We start from the raw sequence: 17787 nt of genomic DNA, 5'->3' as shown, positions 1-17787 counted from the left end.
CAGGTCATGATAATAATCAGCAAAAAGAGGAAGCAATATCAAAACCTACTAGAGAACTGAGCATTCGTTGAGATGAACGTGCAATGTTGGCAGGTAGGCCAAAGAAATCAGGTTTATCATCTTCTGGAAGGCTTTCAATAACCTGACGGTAATCCTAAAGGAAAAAAAGAACAATATTAAATATTTTGCAAGCATCTGAGTAATTATGTTCCAATAAAAAAGTGGGTAAACATGTGAATAATATTCTTTGGAAACAAATTTCAATCAACATCTGAGCACTGAATTTATAGACTTAGTAAAGTGACTTCGGACTGAGTACTTGTGAATCTTGCTCTTAGAAATTGTTACTGTACTATCAATCAATATAAAGTCATGCTTAACTGTAATAGGTTTTCATCATTAATGTAGAAAATAGTTTGAAGCTTAATAGGAAAGAAGACTCATTGAACTCACTGAAACATCTGAATAAACATAACTAAGAACATGCTACTTTATTTTATTTTAATTTATTGAATTTCTATCCCACCTTTCTTTCAGGGTGGCATTGAACATGTTTAACATTAATAATAACAAGAAAATCAATTGGTAAACAATCAAACTGATGTGAAGCTGAAGGCTTTCATGGTCGACATCCCTAGGTTTTTGTGGGGGTTTTGGGCTATGTGGGTGTGTTCTGGAAGTATTTATTCTTGACACTTCACCTGCATCTGTGGTTGGCATCTTCAGAGAAATGTGGCATGGAGGTGAGTAGGGTATATATAAGGGGGTCACAGACAGAATAGGGAAACTGATGAGGAAACACAACCTCCAAATGATGTACAGACCAACCAAAAAAATCCAGCAAATGCTGCGCAGGAGTTTACCACATTCCGTGCAGCTGCAGACAAGTCTACATAGGGACTACCAAAAGCCTTGTTCAAACACGAATCAAGGAAAACAACAGACACTGCAGACTGGGTTAGTCAGAAAATTCAGTGGTAGCAGAACATGTTATAAACCACCCTGGACATAAAATGCTATTTGAAAACACTGAAATTCTGGACCAGGCCAACAACTATCAGGTCAGAATGCCATTAAAACCAGAAACATCTGGACAATTTAACCAGGAAAGAAGATACCCTGAAAATAAACTAAGGCCTGGTACAGATTAGGAGAAAGGGGCGGCCAGAGGCTGTCCCTTTCTCTTGCAGATCATTTCCACGGCAACTGCACTGCCGCAACAACGATACATTGGAAAAAGGAGCTCCGAAATGGAGCTCCTTTCCCACGGTGCCGTCAAGGCACCATTTGTGGCCTGGGGCGTCACAGTGACGTTCTTGTGCACCATTCCATTTGGATGCACCACACAAGACACATCATGAATGTGTGCACTGTATGGACGGTGCTGCGTCATGACAGCACCACCCATACGTATTAGGTTTCAGGAGCATGCTGTTGCTGCGTGCTCCCGAACCCTAGTGGTGCCATGCCACCCAAGTTTGGCTACCAATCCTGAAAAACACCAAAATCAAGTCTCAGCACATGCAAATGAATATCACCAGGGTCAGGGGGTTTCCCAGAAGGCAATGGATCATTAATTAAATGGACACAAATCCTCTTTGCATATCCTCCCACCCTGAGGCCTTGCCATTCACCAACAGACCAACACACAGATTAACATATAAACCACTTTCTCTAAATCAAGGGTCACACAGTATATATACCCCACACACATCCATGCCACTATTCTCTGAAGATGCCAGCCACAGATGCAGGCGAAACGTAAGGAATAAATTCTTCCAGAACATGAACACATAGCCTGAAAAATCCACAAAAAACCATAACATTGATTTTACAGTAAAATGAACTTTTATTTAATTGGTTAAAAGTAAAATAACAAGTTGCTTACAAATATTAGCTTACCTTGCATTCAAACAAGGAAAAGGGTTTTTCCCCAAAATGTACTGTTATCATTTTGTTATGTTCCTTCAACCCCACTGTGAATTATGGTATTCTTCTAGGTTGACTTGCTGGGATGTGGCTTAGGGGCACTGTTTTACAGTGGCTTTGTTCCTTACTTAAAAGGCAAACCCAGGTGGTGGTGCTGTGGAGTTCTGTTTGACCCCTTGGCCACTAGCCTGTGGAGTCCCATAGGGTTTGGTTCTGTCCCCCATGCTATTTAACATATACTGTACATCAAACTGCGGGCGGAGGTTGTCTGGAGTTTTGAGCTTGGTGCCATCAGTATGCAAATGATACCAAACTTTATTACTCCTTTCCATTACAAGCCCAGGAAGCTGTTTTGGTGCCTGCCGTCAGTACTAGACTGGATAAAGGCAAAAAGAATGTAATGTAATCCAGACAAGGCAGAGGTGCTCAGGGAAAAGGGATTCAGCTACTGCTGGGTGGGGTTATGTTGCCCCTGAAGATGCAAGTTCATAGCTTGGGTGTGTTTCGGGATTCAACTCTGAGCCTGAAAGGCCCAGGTTTCAACAGTGGCTAGTAATGCATTTGGACAATTAAAGATTGTGCTCCAGCTGTGCCTGTACCATGAAATGTCAGACCTGGCCACAGTGACACATGCCTTAGTTACGTACCTGTTTGATTACTGAAATGCACTCTACCAGGGGGCTGCCTTTGAAGAGTGTTTGGAAACTTCCACTGGAACAAAGAGCTGCAGTCAGATTACTAATGTGTGCTGAATATAAAGAGCACACAACTCACTTGCTGCAACAATTCCACTGACTGCTCGTCTGTTTCCAAGAACAAGTCAAAGTGTTAGTTATGATCTTTAAAGCCTTACAGGACAGGTCCAGTTTATATGAAGGACTTTATTCTCTCTTAAGAACCAACCCATGCTCTGAGATCTGCTGGGGAGGCCTTCTCTGCATCCCACCTCCCTCACAGGTACATCTGTTGGGAACATGAAAGAGGCCCTTCTCAGTGGTTGTCCCAGGCTCTGGAATGCCCTTGCTGAGGAAGTTAGACTGGTACCCTCCCTAATTTCTTTCAAAGACAAGCAAAGACTTTTCTATTTTGACATTTCAATAATAACAATGACAATGACAACAACAATAATAGTCTAAGGTTGCCCAGTGGGTATCTATGCCTAAGTGGAAATTCACACTCTGGTCTCCCAGAGTTCTAGCCCAAGATTCAAAGCACTTCACTATGCTAGCTCTTTTTTTTTTTTTAAAGCTAATACCTCTAATAAAACAAGCAATGAGCTCAGCAGAATGGTGCATCTCCACTGCTGTGTTCACAGCTCTGACAAAGTTATCAATATAGCACCTCTAGTCACTCATCCTGTCACAGGGCTGATCAACTTTCAGGAAAGCAGCTCTCACCAACCTTTCACTGAATCACTAACCATAATAAAACAGGCCAGCAGTACTAATGCTGATCCACAATTAATCAACCAGTAGTATAATCATTCACCAATGTAATAAAGCCAAAGAAAATTAATTTTAGTTTGAACATCTGATAAGTACGAAAACATACTCACCGATATGGTACAGGAGCTGGGTAGAGAGATGGAATATGGAAATCTGCTCATCTTCTTACCGCGGAAATTTGAGTCAGCAATGACTCTGGAATTAAAAAACTGTTCTAGGTAGGATCGAAGGACCCTCATATCAAAGTAATTATCTATACGACCTCCATAAATGGCATTTTCCAATAAGCCATGCACAAATTCCCACTGAAAATCTTTGGCCCCTGTAAATTATTAAATATAAAGCTTGTTAAAATATGACACAATGACTGTTGCAGCATACTTTATTCCATCATTAAAGCTATCTTTCAAACAGCATACATTCTCCCCTTGCATGGTGACTCACATTTGTTCAGATGACCTAATGTTTTCATTTAACTGTGGGATTACCCACATTATAGATTCCGGTGGAACCCTAACTTCTTTGGCCCCAGAGACTCTAGACAGTGCTTTTCTTCCTTATGTTCAGTCGTAATCATTTCAAACAAATGATAGAAATAATAAAGGTAGATTAGCAATATCAGATTATAACCAGACATGCTGTACCAGACATGACACAATATTATGTGTTTAACTTTGATCAGTTGTTCTTTTCCTACAAGTGATTGCTGGTGCAGAAAATTGTGTCACTTTATAAATTATATGAGAGTTCCAGTCTGATAATTGGTAATTTAAATAAAAAGCTTCAGATCTCCCAGGTACGTTCAAAAGTATAGGAGTGATCAAATCTCTGTGAGCATTGCCATAAAAAGGGCAGTGAAACAATACGTGTCCAACATTTTCTATATCTTCTGAGTTACAGGGGCATGTTCGCTCATGAACAGGAGTCTTACTAAATTTATCCTCCAGTAATGCTGATGTGGAAGAACGTTAAATCTAGCCAGTGCGAAAGCTATTCTATATTTGGGGATCGATAGGTTCGTGATGTAGTTTGGAACAGTAAGCAGTGCTATACTGTCCCAATAAGAAAAATAGTTTGCGGACTGAGTTCTATGGTTTGGGAGTTCTGTGTCCTTTATGCGATGCATAATGGCTGTTTTAGCTTTAGAATATCCCATAGACTGAAGGGCGTTAGTCACGAGACCCAGATTTTGGAGTTTTGTAGTCAGAGAGTTTTTCAAATTAGATTGAAAAGTATCTGCCAAAATTAGTCAACTTTAGCCAGAAATTCACAGTAAGCATCAATATTCGGGCTTCCATAGAAATTTGTCCTGTCTCCAACCTGAATATTACATTTGGGATGCATGTTGGAATTCTTGTAATTGCTCTTAAATATTTGGTTTGTGCTACTTTGAATGAGTTGTACTCATTAAGCGTGTACATCTGACAGCCATACAGCATCTGGGAAATTATTTTGCTGATGAATACTTGGATGGCTGCGGGGACATATTGGCCACCCTTAGAATAGAAAAAGTGATTTGGTACTTCTTTGGGCACTTGCGATGGCATGCTTCGTTTGCAGATTCCATGATCCTGTTGACTGGAAGGTTATCGCTAAGTATTTGTATGAGGTAACCTGATCTATTTGATGGCTGTCGATCTGCCATTTATGTTTGGTCTTTTTCTTATTAAATACCATAACCTTTGTTTTGTTGTAGTTTATAGTCAACAGTTCATCTTTACAGTAGGTAGTAAGAGTGCTTAAGAGGCATCTCAGACCTATTCTTGTCTGCAATAGAAGCACCAGATCATCAGCATATAATAGCACAGTTATCGGCCTATCTGCTAAACGAGGGGGGTGAGATTTTATCGATTCCAAGTGGTGATCAAATTAGAATTCCACTGTTAAAAGTTATGAATAATATATTGCAAGAAGGATGTCCTAAAACATGGAGTCAAGCAAATGTGACACTAATCCCCAAAGAGAATAAAAATCACTTAGACCCCTCAAATTATAGACCTATATTTCTCCTAAATTGTGACTATAAAATATTTGCAAATATAATGGCCGAAAGATTTAAAGAATTTCTAATTATTTGGATACACGAAGACAAGACAGGCTTTCTGCCTCAATGACAAAGTAAACACAATATGCGAAATTAACTAAACTTAATAGAATACCATAGAAAGCATATTGATAAGAAAGTGGCTTTTCTCTTTATTGATACCGAAAAGGCATTTGATAAAGTCAATTGGACATTTATGTTTAAAATTCTGGAAAAAATTAATATAGGAACAAATTATATAAATTGGATGAAAAGTATATAAAAAGAACAAGAAGCTTTCTTAATAATTAACGGTGATCTAACACAAAAATACAAGGTAGAAAAGGGAGTAAGACACGGCTGCGCCCTATCTCCATTACTCTTTATAATGACGTTGGAAATTTTGAACAACACAATACGGAGAAACTCAAAAATTGAAGGAATTAAAATTAAAATATGGAATATAAGCTTAGAGCCTTTGCTGATGATATTATGATCTCACTGGCAAATCAATCTGAAAATATAAATGAATTATTGGAGACAATGAAGAAGTATAGTGAAGTATATGGTTTAAAAATAAACAAGGAAAAAACAACGATGTTAGTAATGAATCTAACCAATGAAGAGAAACAAATGTTAAGTAATAAGACAAAATTTCAATTTTTAAAAAAAATAAAATACCTAGGAATTACAATTACCACTAACAACTTGGATCTCTTCAAAAATAACTATGAAATTAAATGGCAAAAAATAAAAAAGGATTTGCAAAAGTGGAATAAATTGGATTTGTCCTGGTTAGGCAAAATATCAACTACTAAAATGAATATTCTCCCAAAGATGATTTTTCTATTTCAAAACTTACCGATTATTGCAAATGATATTCCTTTTGACAAGTGGCATCGTGACATTTCAAAATTCTTATGGTCAGGCAAAAAACCCCAAGTGAAATTTAAAATATTACACAACTCAATAGACAGAGGAGGATTGGCTCTACCGAACTTCAAAATTTATTATTATGCAAGCATGATGTATTGGATAACTGATTGGCTTAAATTAGAAAGCCAAAGAGTATTACAATTAGGAGGAGATGAAATTAGATTTGGTTGGCATGGTTATCTGTTCTACAATAAAATAAAGGCTAATAAAGATTATTGAGTATTAACACAGGAGATGATTTGGAATCTAAACATCGTAGATTCATTTTTTATCTTACAACAGCAGCCAGAATTGTATATGCAGCCAAATGTAAATGTAAAGAGATCTCTGATACTAGAGATTGGCTTCAGAAAGTATATGATTTTATGGAAGCAGACAAGTTGACACAATGTTTACAAAAAAGATCATTAGAAATTTTTTGGAAGGATTGGTTTCCCTTTATTAATTATGCAAAAGAAAACTGGGGAGCCTAATTGGGTACTAGGCTTGAAACATTAAGCTACAAATCAAAAGGTTAATAAGGATGATGTACAAGCCAAAAGTCATTTATTTAGAAGAATACACTTCATAAGGTATATTAGACTCTAAGTTGACTTAATGGAGAAAAAAACAAAATAGGATAAAGCAAAGATTAAAGTTCTAGTTGGAAGATTTTTTTAATTGTTGTTTATTATGTTATGTTTTGTATTTTCTTTTCTTTCTTTCTTTCCTTCTTTCTCCCTTTCCTTTTCCTTCTTTATTTTCTCTTCTTCTTTTTTTCCTTTTCTCTTTCCTTTTTTGATACGTTATAATATGTCTTAATTATTGTATATTAGTCTTATTGTATTTTATTTTATTTTAATTAATAATTAAAAAAAATACCTGTAGATCTTGATAGCAAAGTAATTAGTTTCCATCGATACATAATACAACAGTGCACTAAACATAGCTATGCGGTAAGTAGTATTGGAAATATGGATGAAAATTCAATGAATTTTGATATGGTTGGGGGTCGTCTTATACGCCCAGTCATCTTATACGCCAGAACATATGGTAAAAGAGAAGGGAATTCAGGATGGATGGGAGTTTCTCAAAAGGGAGATACTGATGGCACAATTTCAAACTGTTGCAATGAGGAGGAAAAATGGGAGGTGTCTTAAGAAAACAAGATGAATGACTAAATGACTTTAAATTGAGCTAAGTTTTAAATGGGGCATGTATAAGAAATGGAAAAAGGAAAATTCAAAGAGGAATTCAACCAAATAGCTAGCATGTGTAGGGGTAAAGTTAGAATAAGCTCAGGCTTGCTAGAGAGGTTAAGAACAACAAAAAGGGCTTTTGGGGTATGTTCATGGCAAAAAGAAGATAATGATGATGATGATGATGATGATGATGATGATGATGATGATGATGAACATTTATTTATATCCTGCCTCTTCTTACAGATTGAGGTGGGTTACAACAGGACAAGTACATCAATAAAATACATAACACACACACAATCCTTACCTACATAATTCCTTACTCTCTTATCTTAAAACAAAAGAAACTAATAATACAAATGGCAAAATGCTAACAGGGGACAGAGAAAAAGCAGAACTACTCAACATCTTCTTTGCCTCAGTCTTCCCAGCAAAGGAAAAGGGTGCTCAATCTGAGGAAAATGGAGCAGAGGACACAATAGGGGAAAGGCAGCACAGAATAAGTAAAGAGGTTTTACAAGAATACATTTTTAATCTAAATGAATTTAAGTCTCCAGGACAAGATAAACTACATCCAAGGGTATTTTTTAAAAAAGTGGCAAATGTAATCTCACAGCCATTGGCAATAATCTTTGAGAACTCCTGGAGAACAGGAGAAGTCCCAGCAGACTGGAGGAGGGTAAACGTTGTCCCCATCTTCAAAAAGGGGGGGAAAAGAGGATCCCAACAATTATCGTCCAGTTAGTCTGACATCAATATGAGGAAAGATTCTAGAGCAGCTCATTAAACAGAGAGTCTGTGAACATCTAGAAGGCAATGCCATAATCACAAAAAGTCAACATGGGTTTCTGAGAAATAAGTCATGCCAGACTAATCTGATCTCTTTTTTGATAATATTACCAGTTTAGTAGATGAAGGGAACACTGTGGATATCATATCTTGATTTCACAAGGTTTCTCATAACATTGCTGGAAACAAGCTAGTAAAATGTGGATTAGACAGTGCAACTGTTTAATGGATTTGTAATTGGTTGACATGCTGAACCCAAAGGGTACAGGAAGAAGCAGCTAGTGCAGGTATCACAGCTCCAGAAATGGATCTTGCATTGTGTGTGTGTGTGTGTGTGTGTGTGTGTGTGTGTGTGTGTGTGTATATATATATATATATATATATGTATGATAGTAGCTATACAAAACAACATATTTTTAATGTAGATAAAAAGGCCCTATACTGGAAGAAAATGCCAGCTAGAACTTTTATTGCAAAAGAAGAGAAATCTATGCCTAGACTGAAAGATGCAAAAGATAGGTTAACACTGTTACTAGGGGGCTAATGCAGTTGGCAACTGCAAGCTAAAGTCTATGCTTATATACAATTCAGAGAATCCTAGGATTCTTTAAAACCATTTAAAGTCTAACCTTCCAGTTTATTATGAGAGTAATGCAAAAGCCTGGATGATTGCTTATTTATTTGCAATTTGGTTCTCAGATTATTTTCAGCCTACAATTGAGGTTTGTTGCAGGGAACAGAAAATTCCCTTTAAGATACTACTGCTTGCTGATAATGCTCCAGGCCACCATAAAGCTCTGAATCCTTCAAAGAAATTCAAGTTGCCTTCATGCCTCTAAACCCAACTTCATTGCTGCAGCCAATGGATTACAGTGTGATTATAGCATTCAAATTTGATTATCAAAGGAGGACTTTTGCAAAGGCTACAGCTAAATTATTGTAGTGTAGATGATGATCTTTCAGAGGGATCAAGGCAAAATAAAAGCTTTTTGGAAAGGCCTCACTGTTTTGGATGGCATTAAAACAATTAAAGATGCATAGGATGAAGTTAAAGAAATAACTTTGAAAAGTGCTTGGAAGAATCACATTCCCAAATCACTGAAAATCTTGAGGAACTAGTGGAGAAAATAATTTCAAATGTCGCTGACATGGCAAGGAAATTAAAATTGGAAACCCAGCCTGAAGATGTTGCAGAACTGCTTGCGTTGTACAATGAGGTCCTAACTTGTGGTGATTTGTTATTTGAAGAACAGAAAATGCTGTTCAGAGAACAGAAAGCCATACCTGATTATACAGTTCAGCCTACAGTACTGCCGACTAAAGAATTAGAATAAGGAATCTCCTAAATAGAGGAGGCAATTGCTCTTTGGAAAACAGTCGGTCCCAATTTTGGAAGGTTCAAATGTAAATAGAAGCCTACAAAACCAAATAGCCGGTTACAGAGAATTTCTTGAAGATAGTATAGCAAACTTCATTGTTTTCCTATTTGAAGATGTACCCTCTACAGCAATCACCAGTCACTCCTAATCCTTCAGATTCAGAGCTGCCAGCATCAACAACAACTCCCGTGAGATCTTCATCAAAATTCCCCTTTGGAAAAAGAATGAGATTGCATTTTTTTGTACATTTTACTATACTTATGTGTGTGCATCTCTCTCTCTCTCTCTCTCTCTGTGTGTGTGTGTGTGTGTGTACACACACACACACACACACACAGAGAATTTAGTTTTTGAATGCACTCGCAAATGATACATAGTGCATTATTTACATTTACATTTTTCAGCAGCCAAGGTGCATTTGCAAGCTAAAAAAAACCTTGATTCCACATTTCAATGATTTCCACTTTTTGACAGTGCTTTGGTCCCTAACCTATTCAACAAACAGGGGATGCTGTATATTTTAGTGTATTTGATTGCAATAATTCATGATTTTTATAAATACATTTATTTACATTGGAAAATTAAGGGGCTTATCTATCTTCTTCCAGATGCTGCAACAGCTGTTGTTGTACCAGACATCAGAGGAGCAGTGGAAGAGTCTGCATCATTCACTTTGGGTTTTACAATGAAGTACTCTGGTACAAGTACAAAACAGCTGTAACTCTTCTAGCCAGAAAATGGAAAAAAAGCTATTGATGAAGTACAACTGTTGCCACCACACAATAACAGCGGCCAGAAACACAATATAAGCTTCACATCCCAAGTGGAGCAATACTTTAAGGTAGAGGTACAACTTGAGGTGCTCCAGACCTTGTTGGACTGCAACTAACAGCATTCCTCACTATTGACTATGCTTGCTAGGGTTGATGGGAGCTGTATGCCAACATACCATGGTCTTTGCTTATATTGGTTTAAGGCAAGAACTACTCAATGTCTTAGTCTGCTGTTGTTTTGCATATAACATAAATGTGCCAGGTGTTTTGAATGAGCTGTGAATGTGAAGTGCCTTTTTTTCCAACGTCTTAGGATCTTTGCTTTTTGTTTTTCAGAAGAAATCATGGAAGTCATTTGAGAAAGAAAGAGAAAGATATGAATATTTAAAGAAAAGTAGTTGGATATATTTCAATTTGTATTTTTGAGCATAAGAAAATTACTTCTATTGGTTGAGCATTTCAAGGACTGCCTGCTGACAAAAAAAATCACACATTCCCTTTCAGAGAATGGATGGTGAGGAAGTGAGTGTTCAAAATTGCATGCATCTGTTTCCTTCTCTTCCAAGCTGAAAACATGTATGGGGGAGAAGAGTAAAACCACAAATGGATTTTTAATGTCTGATTATTCTGGTAAGTTTTTCAGTGTAGTAACATAACTTAAATGTAAATGTCTGCTTCAAATTAACTTTAAAATCTGTAATAAAAATCCCCTATTTAACTTAAACATAGGGTTGAAACAGACAGACCTCTTGCGTCGGCTTATGGGCGGCTTGGGAGCATGACGTTTACATGTTGCACATAATCAAGCCACCCAAAAGCCGCCAGGCTGTTTACACGGGGGTGCTTCATGATGCTACTACGGTGGTGCAGCGTTTACACACTGCACACCATCAGAGTGTCATGAAGCTGGCTTCTGGCTGCAGTGCAGCCACAAAGCCAGGTTTTTGCCACCCGAAAAAGGAGTGGCTCTTTACTGCTCCTTTTTTGGGCAGCTTTAAAGTGGTTTGGGGCTACGGCATGCAGTTGCCACACCCTCAATCCACCTTCAGAAGGGGCATCAATTTCAGCCCCTAGTTAATGGATTTTTTTTTAGATTATTAACACTTATATAAAACTGTCCTCTTCCTGTTTACATGTTTTCATGGATATTATAGTATTTTGTGAACATTTTGTTTGTATAAAATGAAAGTGTTGGTACACATCTAAAATTTATTCACTATGTCATATATTAACTTATTTTATTATTGAAAAATGTATTTATTTGTTAAACCTGACTCTAGATTTCTCACCTACTAAGAAAAAATGTAACTTTTTATTTGAGATATAATGAAAATCCTTAAAATCAAGATTGCATATTGCAACATAAAATTCTCAAATTTGCTTGCCTAAAACTAATGTTCTACAAGTATTGTAATCTGTTAAACATTAAACATTAAGAAAACATGTGTAAATCAAATCCTCTGGTTTTGTACTGATGAGTTGCACATTTTCTTTGTCATGCTTGAATGCATAAAACTATAATTGGGTATTACCCACAGTTATATTAAATGTTCTTAGGTCAACAATTATTGTTTATTATTCACAGTTATCCCATTTTGATAAAACAGACATACTATTTTACAAGTTCTTATATAGAAAGATTTCATTAATTATAAATGTACATACTCATGTATATTAGATAATTGGATATAAACCATTCTCCAAGGGTAGTCTTATTTAGAATTTGAATGATAAATGATATATTTGATTGGTGGTTTAAATTATTTATGGTTTAAAAAAGTCAGACCACAAAATCAAGGTTCATTGATGAAATGATGACTCACCATCGAAAAGTCTATCAATAATGTCATACCCTGCGCGAAGATCAGATAAAGAAAATTCATAAAATTTAGTCCAGCCCTACAAAGAAAAAAGAATACTATTTATTCAACTAATATTAAACATGCATACTCACATAATAAGTAGAAAATGTTCAAAAACTTATGCTATGTGAAAATTTCAGGAAAAAAATAGAATGTAAAAAATTCAAATGCCCAGTGTAAACAAAGAAGGTTCTGTGGTTCAGTGAACTATATCTGTCTAGTTAAGAATAAAAGAAACATACTCTCTAATGGCCTATTAACCAATATGACAATTGGCAATACAGATATCCAGGGCAACTGTTTTACCAGTGGCGGAAATCATGTAGACTTCCAGAAATAGTTGTACTGAAACTTCTAGAAATCCTAACCAGTATATCATATTATGATGAACACTGAGAGCTGCAGCCCAATAGCATCTGGAGAGTCACATGATTCCCAACTACAGTTTGCCCTCAACTTTCACAGGGCAGGGAGGTTGTGCTTCACCCAGTATCGGACTTCGCTCATCTGCAACATGGCACCATTCTGCCAGGTTTCCATGTTCTTGGTCACAACCTGCCCATTTTGGGAGTAAAGGCACACAGCAGACAGATGTCATGGTGCTGGTTGTGTGGCCCCACTGATGTCAGGCCTGGCTCATGCCTTCTTGGTTTTTTGGCCATATTGATGTGATTTTTGCTGGCATTGTTGGCGATGTGGGCAAATACCTGGCCCAGGGGCTCCACCTAGTTGTGCTTTATGTATTGGGCATTGCTAACACCCAGCATGAATGATACAATGAGCTTTGGCTCAGCCAGGAGGCAGTGAACCATGATTCACTCCGTGATGGCTGTGGGAAGAGGGCCTCTACAGCACATGTTAATTTTGGCCCCGCTTTCTAATCTGTTAAGGTCATTTTGAATTTTGATTCTCTCGTCTGAGTTATTAACCACTCCTTAGTATGATGTCACATAAATACAATGTGATGTGCCTTCCCTAGGAGCTGGAGGGCATTTTGGTGGGAAGATTTTAAAAAATGTATTACCTTAATTTGGGGGTGGAGGGGGTGATGGAAAACCATGGAGGCCTCCAAATGAGCCCCCTCCCACTTCTAGGGTGCTTTTTCTGGCTTAAAAGGGGAACTAAGCATCAGTGTCAGCTCTGTTGGACTCAGGTGTCACTCAAAGGGAAAGATGGACATAAGGTTCATGGTTTGCTCAGCACCTCTCCTTTGAAGAAGAGTTCAGTCATGGTGTATTGGCATAATAACCTATTCATTGTAAAACAGAATTCTCAAATCTCGCTTGTAAGAATGTCTGCATTTCCCCAATGTTTCTAAACTGTACAGAGCTGTAGGATTCTGAAATAACTTAGAATGTTATTCAATTTTGGGTTTTTTTTGGGGGGGGGGGAGTAGGTACTTAACACTGACCATTAACTTATAATTTACAGTCCCTAAAATTCAAGAATAATGGATAGAACCAAATGTACAGATTTTAATCGCAGAAGCACAACAATGACAACTTTGGCTTGGGAAAATGGAGAAGCCCTAACTCATACAAGTCATCATGATCTCTAAAAGTAAAAAAGCAAAAGCAAGCATCAGTTTATGGAAAACAGAACACCCATTAGACAGCTTTCTCAAGGCACAGTTCCAAATCAAACAAACAAACTTTTAAGTATTTAAGACAGCTGCAAGACCTCTAAGACACTTAAAAATAAATTAAAAATAATAAAAATAACTTACAACAGTTGCTTTGGAAAAAAACAACATCAGTTATTAGATAGTAAAAGTTCATTTTAGTACAAATAAATAGGTGGAGCTAATAAGCTCGATCATGTAAAGACAGAAGAACTTAGGACAACAGCTACATAGCGCATATTAGGTGGCAAAGATAATAGTTTTTATCCCCAGAATATTAGCTGATTTGCAACCAGATCTGTAACTCTGTATGGGATGGCTGTAACTTTTTATGACTGATCACTCTAGTTATCTTAACAATCTGGAAAGAGTACATTTCATTTTGTACATTTAATTTTAATGTGCAGGAATAAATATGAAATGAAGAAAAACAATAACTGTATATACTCATGTGTAAGTCTAGACATTTTAGTCAAAAAAGTTGACCTCAAAAACCTGGGTTGACTTATCTATGGGTCATTGTAAGTACTGTACCTTAACTCTTACAAAAAAAAAAAAAAGGAAATATCAGCTTCTCTAAGTAGTATGGCAAAAGGCAAGAGCTTAGTCTGTCCCAGGAGCACCTAAAAGAAACATCAACTCTCTCTGCCACAGCATCACATCTGATCTTTCTGAATGTTTGGCTGGGAAAATGGCAGCACTGGCAGCTCTTTGGCGCTTCCTCTCAAAGGAGGGCTGAAAGGAGTCAAGCTTTGAAAATTTTAAATAAGACATTTGAGTATGTTTGTCAGCTTTTCTGGGTTAAAATTAGGCAAAGTTATTACATTGAAGTTAAAGGCTATAATCACTTTTAGTATAGTCACCACTTTCTTTGCTTTGCCTTTTTGACTTGTGCATATGTTCCTAACTCCATCTGTGCCAGGTTCCTGCCTCACACATAACACAGCCAACATTTGCCATAGTCCCCTTCTCATCCATCCAGTATTTAGGATGAGAACAAACAAGTTATGCCTCCCAAAATACTTTGGCATCTTTTCCCTTTGCTTCATGCTTTACAACCTTTGTTATGCACCCCTAAATTTTACCCTTGACTTATCAATGGGTTATATTAAAATCCATAATTCTGGCCCACAAATTTGCCCTTGAATTATACATGAGGTCAATTTATAGGGGGTATATATGGTAGTGTGACCCATAAGAGAAAAATCATAGCAAAGATTGATTACCTGAGGGATATAATTCCTTCTTTCTTGACATGCAGCATGAAACCAAGCCAGACTAAAAAGAGCATGGGCTCGAGACAAGTTACCCTTTTTGCTAATTTGCTCTGGCACCCACGATTCATATGTTCGCATTAAGTTCTTTTTTAGGCCTGGAGGTGCCTGCAGCAAAAAAAATGCTTTAGTGTAAAAATGTTATGAGTTGCATACTGAATTATTTGGAAAGAGGTCCAGTTACACAACAGCTTTCTTGCCTTATTGTCTTCATAGTAGTCTACTGGGTCTCCCAAACATAGAAAGAAAGTGCAAGGGGCTGCAGTGTGAGAAAACAATCAGCAAAAACTAGATATACATTCTAGTTTTTGTGTGATCCTCTCACACAAGAACCCACAACCCAGTTGTGGCTGATTCCTTCCTCAGACAAAACCCCTCTGTAACATGGAGGCTCCCACAAGTTCCATAGGAGGTTTTGGTAGGAAGTAAAGAGGGCTTCAGTAAGAAAGAGAAAGCAAGAAATCCTTGTTACACTAACAGGCTTCCAGATGTATAATATGGGATCCAATTATAGGAAGCCGCATACGTTACCTCATATGTTATTTTCAGACTTGACTGAAGCAAAATGGGTGAAAAATTAGGATGGACTTCAGCAGTCAACCAAAGACGGAACCCAGGCTGTGGCTGCAGATTATTAAGTTCCTACAAGAAACAGACAACTTTATACAGTATCCATCAGGAAAAATAAATAAAGCTACAGTATGATTTTAATAAAGTACCTCTATCTAAAAATCATGAACAATACTTAATATTTTACATATGAATAATACTGATGACAGTACAAATATTATTTGTCCAAAAATAATTTCAGAAGATTTGTGTTGATTAATTTTGGCTGGTGGGATGGTAGTCATAGTCCATCGAGATCGCCCTGAAGAGGCAGAGCCCTCCCTCCATGGCCAACTGTCATCATCCAGCCTAGGGGGAGGGTAGGGGCTAATTTTGTATTGCAATTTTTTCTGTACACTGCTATGATCATTGCGGAATAGCGGTCTATAAATAAAACATTATTATTATTATTATTATTATTATTATTATTATTATTATTATTATTATTATATTAATCATAGAATCATAGAGTTGGAAGAGACCACAAGGGCCATCCAGTCCAACCCCCCTGCCATGCAGGAAATCTCAATCAAAACATCCCAACAGATGGCCATCCAGCCTCTGCTTAAAGACCTCTAAGGAAGGAGACTCCACTACACTCCGAGGAAGGAGTGTGTTCCACTGTCAAACAGCTCTTACTGTCAGGAAGTTCCTCCTAATGTTGAGGTGGAATCTCTTTTCCTGGAGCTTGCATTCATTGTTCCAGATCCTGTTCTCTGGAGCAGCAGAAAACAAGCTTGCTCCCTCCTCAATAGGACATCCCTTCAAATATGTAAACAGGGCTATCTTATCACCTCTTAACCTTCTCTTCTCCAGGCTAAACATCCCCAGTTCCCTAAGTTGTTCCTCCTAGGGCATGATTTCCAGGCCCTTCACCATTTTAGTCAGCCTCCTTTGGACACGCTCCAGTTTCTCAACATCCTTTTTGAATTGTGGTGCCCAGAACAGGACACAGGATTATTCCATGTGGGGTCTGACCAAGGCAGAATAGAGTGGCACTATTACTTCCCTTGATCTAGATACTATACGTTTACTGATGCAGCCTAAAATCGCATTGGCCTTTTTAGCTGCCGCATCGCACTGTTGACTCATGTTCAACTTGTGGTCTACTTGGACTCCCAGATCTCTTTCACACGAAGTTTCATTCATTCATATTAAGTCATCATTTGAGAGAAAAAAATTAAGATGCAAGATTCAGGCTGCAGTCTTTTCTTCAATAACTATGGTTAGATAAATCGCAGTGTTCTGAGTTTGGATATACAACTCAGTTTACAACTCATAAGGAACAGTGGTTGTAACATTGTTCCTCCACTGTTTCAGTTCAGATAGCTATGTCAATAACTTGCCCTGTAACTGTGCCACAAGGATCAGTATTAGGTCCTCTTCTTTTCTCATTACATACACTTCCCCCTTAGATTTCTAATTACAGAAGTGGGTTTCCAATATCACATCTATGCAGATGACACCCAGATCCGCCAAAGCTTTGATTCAATTGATGCTAGCATGCAGATGTCTTGAACATGGATAAAACAGAGATCCTGGTGTTTCACCCTGGCCATCTAGTAGCCCCCCCTTCATGACCTCCACTGTGTTTACAGGGTTACACACTGTCCCGTCTCAGTTGCCAACAACTGGAGTCCTGTTGGATGACTGTCGGCTCCTACATCACTTTATTGGGGTAACTGCAAAGGACTTTACATCACTTTATTGGGGTAACTGCAAAGAACTTCCATCTAGGGATTTAAGATCTGCAGGCAAAGGATTGATGGTTCCATCAACACATATGGCTGTATCAAGGCTACAAGTCTTTCAGGATCTGGCTCCATATATGCAGAACAGTCTTCCTTTGCACTTCTGCTTCAGGGAGGATCTTACCCATTTTCATAAAGAGTTGAAGGCTTTCCTCTTTTATTTGTCAAATGAAGCTGCTGAGTGTGCCTATGGTTGCTGAGATTGCTGGGGTGGT

General features: G+C 37.6%; 1 protein-coding gene across 4 annotated transcripts in view; it reads right to left on the bottom strand.

Annotated features, from left to right (window-relative positions):
* Nucleotides 1–17787, bottom strand: part of DYNC2H1 (dynein cytoplasmic 2 heavy chain 1) — a 248851-nt gene that overhangs the window by 65486 nt on the left and 165578 nt on the right. For all 4 annotated transcript variants that reach the window (XM_042458285.1, XM_042458287.1, XM_042458286.1 and 1 more), the window contains 5 exons: nucleotides 15744–15854; nucleotides 15165–15320; nucleotides 12279–12354; nucleotides 3485–3696; nucleotides 50–154 (listed from right to left, as the gene is read on the bottom strand). In XM_042458285.1, coding sequence (XP_042314219.1) covers nucleotides 50–154; nucleotides 3485–3696; nucleotides 12279–12354; nucleotides 15165–15320; nucleotides 15744–15854 — 660 coding nt within the window. The remainder of the gene's footprint in view (nucleotides 1–49; nucleotides 155–3484; nucleotides 3697–12278; nucleotides 12355–15164; nucleotides 15321–15743; nucleotides 15855–17787) is intronic.

This window comes from Sceloporus undulatus, chromosome 3 (genome assembly GCF_019175285.1).
Source record: "Sceloporus undulatus isolate JIND9_A2432 ecotype Alabama chromosome 3, SceUnd_v1.1, whole genome shotgun sequence".
NCBI lineage: Eukaryota > Metazoa > Chordata > Lepidosauria > Squamata > Phrynosomatidae > Sceloporus > Sceloporus undulatus.
Note: the sequence above shows the minus strand (reverse complement) of the source record. Positions and strands in the feature narration are given on the sequence as shown.